The following is a 6,262-nucleotide window of genomic DNA, read 5'->3' on the forward strand; positions in this document are numbered from 1 at the left end:
TAACTATCGTCTGTACAGTATGTAAATTAGGTACCGTAAGTCTAATACAGTACTGTAATTTTATACATTTCTTTTGAAAGAAACATTTCTTATTCAACAGCGATCAAAATTATTTATATTAATGATGTCTCCAAAGTTCAGTGAAGTTTTCGCAGAAAAATAACATCAGAAATCGCGGCCGTGGTTTGCTGAGTTGTTCCGCGACTAAAACAAGCTTGAGCAACGGTGATGTCGAATGGTGCACACTCGGTACACTACAATTTTTTGTTTATAGCGTAGTTTATACGGATTATTTCGAAAAAAAAAAAATATATACATATTTTGGAAATGTTGAGTCGGATTAGTCTAGAATCGATTAATTTTATGGAAGAAAACCTTTCAAACAGCCGTAGTCCGTAAACTTGACACGGGTCGGGCTGCGATTGGAAGGACTCGTAAGAAATCGGATTCCTAAAGAATGGAATGTATCTACTGTCTTATAAGGGGGTCGACTGTAAATGACATTTTGACAGAAATGTAAATAATACACAAATAAGTTTTAAGCTAATTTTTTTTTTAAAAGAAATTTGCTTCCATACAGTACATAAAAGTTTTCTTCAAACAATTTATACACACATTACACATTAAATTAACATTTCATTAATTTTATTATACTATAATAGTTAATTCATTTTAATATTCTTATTGTCAACAGTCCATCTTTGTTTTAACTGTAGGACAAAAAATGTAAATTATTGGAAATTTTTGAAAAGTCAGAAAAAACTACTACAAGCATCTGGGTATAAAATACCTGAGGACATACATTGCCCAACTTATCTTGAATATCTTGATGTGAAAATTTCTTCAGTGTTCAGAACTACTGTCAATCTCTTAATTTCATTTAACTTTAATACTTACAGATCATTATTTAATATTTAATACATTATTCAACTACTTATAAAATACTTCTTTTATACAATTCAAAATACCTGAAACATATCAGTTTCTTCATCTGGCATATATTCTACAATAACAGCTTGGTTTCTTGATAAGGTGTAAGATATAGAATGCTGTTTACTGTCTAATATAGCCTATACAAGAAAAAAGATTAAAAAATTAAAATATTTTATAATATAGCATTATATATTAAAAATTTATTTACAAAGAATCATTTAATTATACATAATTGAATCTATCTGTTTCAAATATCACAGGAACAGGAAAAAAAATTTGAGTTGGACAGGTTGAGATATAGAGGTTCCTACATAGTAAACAGTAATAAGTTTGATTTGAAGTATGGTATTTTATTAATAAAATAGCAAGTACAGATCAAACCTGTATAAGGTATAAATAAAACATTTTTGACATATCTTAACATAAATAGTTTGTCAATAGTTTCTAATGCATAACTTTTTTCAACCAATAAGATACAAGCCAAACTTTTAGCCTTAGCCTACCAGTAGCCAAGTGGAACCCTGGTCATTGGCCAAAGGGTTGGTCACGTAGAGTTTTCTGGATTTTCTTCATGTTTATAACATCTAAATAAGGGCCATTTTCCCGTAGAAAGTCTTCCCAGTAGTCACCTGCTTGGCAGATCGCCCATATGTTGTGTTGCTGTAAACAAATAAACCAAACCAAACTCATAGCCAATTGGAGAAAAATAGCATTGATTGTAACTACGTACAGTACTTTACAACAGATACTTCTAAACTACAATTTATGCTTTCAAAGTGTTGCCAAGCTTTGAACTTGTAATTGATACTTCAGCCCATAATTTGAAATATAAAGGTTTTGGTAGAAAATTATTTGAGATAAACATGGAAAATATATTGAATTTAGGCTGAAAATGCAGGGGAAAAAATAAATTTCATGATAAAGAGGTTCAAGTTTTTACATACAGTTGAACCTGTCTATCAGTGTGTAAAATAAATGGTATATAGTGTCACTCTGCACAGCAATTAAAAAGAATGGTATGTTTCTAAAATTTTAACTTAATTTTTTTTCTTTTGGAAAGTGCTCATCAATTTAGCATTACATCATTCCAATAGATTTCTTGTAGTTGTCATTTCATCATTCCACTGAAGAAAAATATAGACAAAAAATTCTATTACAAGACAACATTAAATTATTTCCTTCCCATATTCTATAGAATGATTATAAGTAAAGAGTATGAGTTCAGAGCTTTTTGAAAAAAAGAACTATTGGGCAAATCTCAACCAAATTTGGTATACATGTCCTGAGTATGTAGTATGTAGTTTTAATTTTTGGAAAACATTTTACTTTCAAACTCAGTTGATAGGGTAAAATTTAACACTGCTATTCTCAATGTGCATATTATGTACATTTACTAACAAATTTTGAGCCTTTTAAGTGCCAAAATTCCTTACATGCAGAGCTAGCATTGCTATTTCATTGATAGAAGAGTTTAACAAGAAATGCACAATCAGGCAAAAGCAAACACCATGACTTCACCTCTCAAAGACTTGAAGAATGTTTTTTTGATTCATCTAGATACAGTAGAGCATCGATTATCTGATCCCCGATTAACCGTCACCTCGGTTAACCGACCGCGTTCTAGTCGGCAAATTCAAATGTCCGCTAGTGATGTGGTGCTACAATATTTGGCTGTCTTGGCTATTTTAATATTATTTTTACGTGTTTTAGCTGGCAACACTGGCTCGTCCATAAAGGGAGCAAGTATTTAAACGAGGTTTAATTTTCTAATTTTTAATGATACAATAGCGACGATTATTATTTTAAAAAATTTTTGTTAGGCTTAACATCGATGAAAATTCAATGCAAAGTAGGTTAATAGTGATATACTAATATACTAATTACATGGGATATAATAATACGGTAGAGCCTCGATTATCCGACTCAATTGGGGACTGGGGTTGGTCGGATAATTGAAAAGTCGTATAACCGAAAAGTATGAAAAAATCCATTATTAGTGTAGTGTATTATTATATCCCATGTAATTATTATATTAGTATATCGCTATTAATCTACTTTACGTTGAATTTTCATCGATGTTAAGTCTAACAAAAATTTTTTAAAATAATAATCGTCGCAATTGTATCGTTAAAAATTAGAAAATTAAACCTCGTTTAAATACTGGCTCCCTTTCATGGTCGAATGAGTGTTGCCAGCTAAAACGCGCAAAAATATAACAAAAATAATATTAAAGTAGCCAAGACATAGCCAAATATTGTAGCGCCACATCACTAGAGGACATTTGAAATTTGCTGACTAGGACGGTCGGTTAACCGAGGTGTCGGTTAATCGGGAATCGGATAATCGAGGCTCTACTGTATACTACACTAATAATGGATTTTTTCATACTTTTCGGTTACCCGACTTTTCAATTATCCGACCAACCCCAGTCCCCAATTGAGTCGGATAATCGAGGCTCTACTGTATATAANAATTAAACAAAATAAAATTAGAAGTGTATTAATAAATCTAATTTTCTTTACTTTGATTTTTAAAGTCACACCTCATTCTATATGTGAGGTCATCTTATATGCAAGTAAATATGGTATGTTGGTATGTACTAATTGCTGTCATAGTCTGCAACTAAAACCTAATTGAAAATTTGTCAGAAGAGGGTCACAATTCTGTGAAATTCAGGCAAATCTATTCAAAAAACATGACTATTCAGTAATCTTGCTATAAAAGCCTTCTCATTCCTGTTCAGCTCAGCTAATGTTGACAGAAGTTTTTCAAAAATTACATATATTTTAACTCTCTGAAGAACTTGTTTTACCAAGAAAAACTTTGATATTAATGTCAAATTATTTTTTAATCAAATATCAAAATGCTAAATATTACAGTATAAATATAGTGCAATATGTAAGTATTTAGCACTTTGATGTGTTATTAAATGGTTAAAACATGTAATAATTAAAAATAAAGTATATAGAGCATTTTTGATGCACTTTATGAGCAATGAGAAAAGCACTATATTTTGAAAGAATTTTGCAAACTGCTTCTGACAATGTACAATTGCTGTAAATTAATATTACTCTGTCCTAAAAACATTACAATATATATAATTAAATTAATCCAATAATTGGTGAAATGAATTATTAAACACAAATTTCCAAAATAGTGCTCAGGATTAAATGAATAAAACTGATATAAAAAGCAAAATGATTATGTATAATATATATCTTCTTCTCACTTTAGATTGCTCTACTATAATAGACTTTTGGTGTAAACATCTTTACATTAAAATACTTTATTAAACATGAATAAACAAAAAAAAAACTAACTTACTTTTACACCTTTCTGAGCAGCAGATCTGGTTATTCTTAAGTAATAGACACCACCTCCAACTGATATCTCTCTCCAAATTCCAGCTTCTGTCCCAGCAGAGAAAGGACCTCTAGGATGCATTATTAAAACACCATTTGTAGTTAAACCATCAATTTCACCACTTTGTTGCCACTTTGTAGCCTTTTCCTAAAGAAAATTCAATGTGCCTGATAAATTTAAACAGGTAAGAGAGCTTCAAAATAAATTTCAATTTTGAATGCTTGCTCCTAATTAAATCTACTAAACTGAAATACTGAAAAGTGAACAAGAGAGTCAGTTTTATTAATAATAGTAAAGTAATGAATGAAAATTAATTTCAACATTGAGTATTAAATAACAGTAACTTATCTCTAGCTTTTTAAATACTACAGTAGAGCGTCGTTTATCCAAATCAATTGGGGACTGGGGTTCAGAAAATCGATATTTTGGATAACCGATTATGTACGAAAAACTATATTAACCTATCGCATGTTAAAATTTTTCTCCATTGCGTGTCGCTTCACATTGAATTTTCATCAATGTTAAGCCTAACGAAGACTATAGTATCGTTAAAAATTCTTTTTTTATTTTGTACAAACAAAATAAATATATTGAAAAATATAAAAACAATAAAAAATTATAGTTCAGAAGTTAATTTAATATCAAAAACGTAAAATGTTTGAGTAGCCCAAGACGTAGCCAAAAATTGCAGTGCCACAGCACAGGCGAAAATTTAAATTTGCCGACTGGAATTCTTTCGAATAATTGACTTTCGGATAAACGACGCTCTACTGTATTTTATTAATGTTAGTCTTTTGTGACTATAATGTATTAATAGGAGTCATTATACTGATTTAACTTGTCCTGTTAATTAATAAATTATAGTCGCAATAGACTAACATTAATAAAAGTAATGACTTAAATTTATAAAAATTAAAGTAATATCTATGCATCACTAGAATTATATAAACTACTGTTCTAACAGGATAGTTTAGATTCAGATCTTATTTTTCTTTTTTTAAAAAAACAGATATTGGAAAATATACAGCAGAAATATTTGTTAAACTAGCATTTTTGTATCTTCATATAATAACATTGTATGTTTGTTTTATTATTTCAGAAAAAATTAAAATTACAAAAAGTTGAATGGATTTCAACTTTTAAAATTCTGAAGAAAGTTAAAGTAAGAGTAAGAGACTGTATGAACTTCAAACTTAATTGAACAACCAACAATGCTTAATGCTCATATTTCCAAATTAGTTTCAGTTTAGTTTATTAATTTAAGTTATACAACTCATAACTGAGAACACATTTACGACATAATACAATCAATTTTGCTACAACATATTTTTCACTGATAATTTAATAAATATTTACATTTATTGAAGTTAATCTGAAAATTACACATTTCAATCTTCAGTTGTTGGTGTGTTTGCTGTATATTTTGAAGTTGATAACACAGCATCCCCAGATATTTCTAAATTATCATCATCCTAATCTTTGCCGTATCACGTTTCAACTATTTTGTTCAAAATTATAATTCACAGTTTTATTCATTTTAAATGTTCATATATATATTATTTTGTATATTAATTTTATTGATACAGTAAATAGAAAAATTTGTATTTGCATATTTTATTTTATAATGCCAAGATTTATTTTATTGATAGTAATCCATTCTGCATTAGTTGAACATATTAAGTCTTAATATGTTCAACTCATATGCCTCAAAATAAAGGTCAATTTCACTGTGTAATTTTGATGTTTCTGAGATGTGTGATTAGGAACATATTAAATGAGATCATGTGAAGTGTTTGAAAAGACCACATTATGAAAAGCCTCTTAATATTTTTTCGGTGTTTCTTCTATTATAGAGAATTTTAATTGTCTATTTATCCTTGAATTTTTAAAAATAAATATCTACATATGATTTTATCATATATAGATTTATAATATATATAAAATCATATGTAGATATTTATTTATA

At 28.7% G+C, this 6,262-nt stretch overlaps 2 protein-coding genes across 3 annotated transcripts in view; both read right to left on the reverse strand.

Annotated features, from left to right (window-relative positions):
- Positions 1-6,262, reverse strand: part of LOC111623665 (protein pellino-like) — a 97,262-nt gene that overhangs the window by 9,353 nt on the left and 81,647 nt on the right. The window contains exons 4-5 of one of the 2 annotated variants that reach the window (XM_023366335.1): positions 969-1,070; positions 607-892 (exon numbers count right to left, since the gene is read on the reverse strand). In XM_023366335.1, the coding sequence (XP_023222103.1) occupies positions 887-892; positions 969-1,070 (108 nt within the window). In that variant the 3' untranslated portion in view covers positions 607-886. Of the gene's footprint in view, positions 1-606; positions 893-968; positions 1,071-6,262 lie in introns of those variants that run through there. The other variant, XM_023366334.1, reaches the window with a different exon arrangement.
- Positions 4,056-6,262, reverse strand: part of LOC111623666 (protein pellino-like) — an 11,707-nt gene continuing 9,500 nt past the window's right edge. The window contains exon 2 of the mRNA XM_023366336.1: positions 4,056-4,443. Coding sequence (XP_023222104.1) covers positions 4,249-4,443 — 195 coding nt within the window. The 3' untranslated portion in view covers positions 4,056-4,248. The remainder of the gene's footprint in view (positions 4,444-6,262) is intronic.

This window comes from Centruroides sculpturatus, unplaced genomic scaffold (genome assembly GCF_000671375.1).
Source record: "Centruroides sculpturatus isolate CEXI.00-Female unplaced genomic scaffold, Cexi_2.0 scaffold176, whole genome shotgun sequence".
Classification (NCBI taxonomy): domain Eukaryota; kingdom Metazoa; phylum Arthropoda; class Arachnida; order Scorpiones; family Buthidae; genus Centruroides; species Centruroides sculpturatus.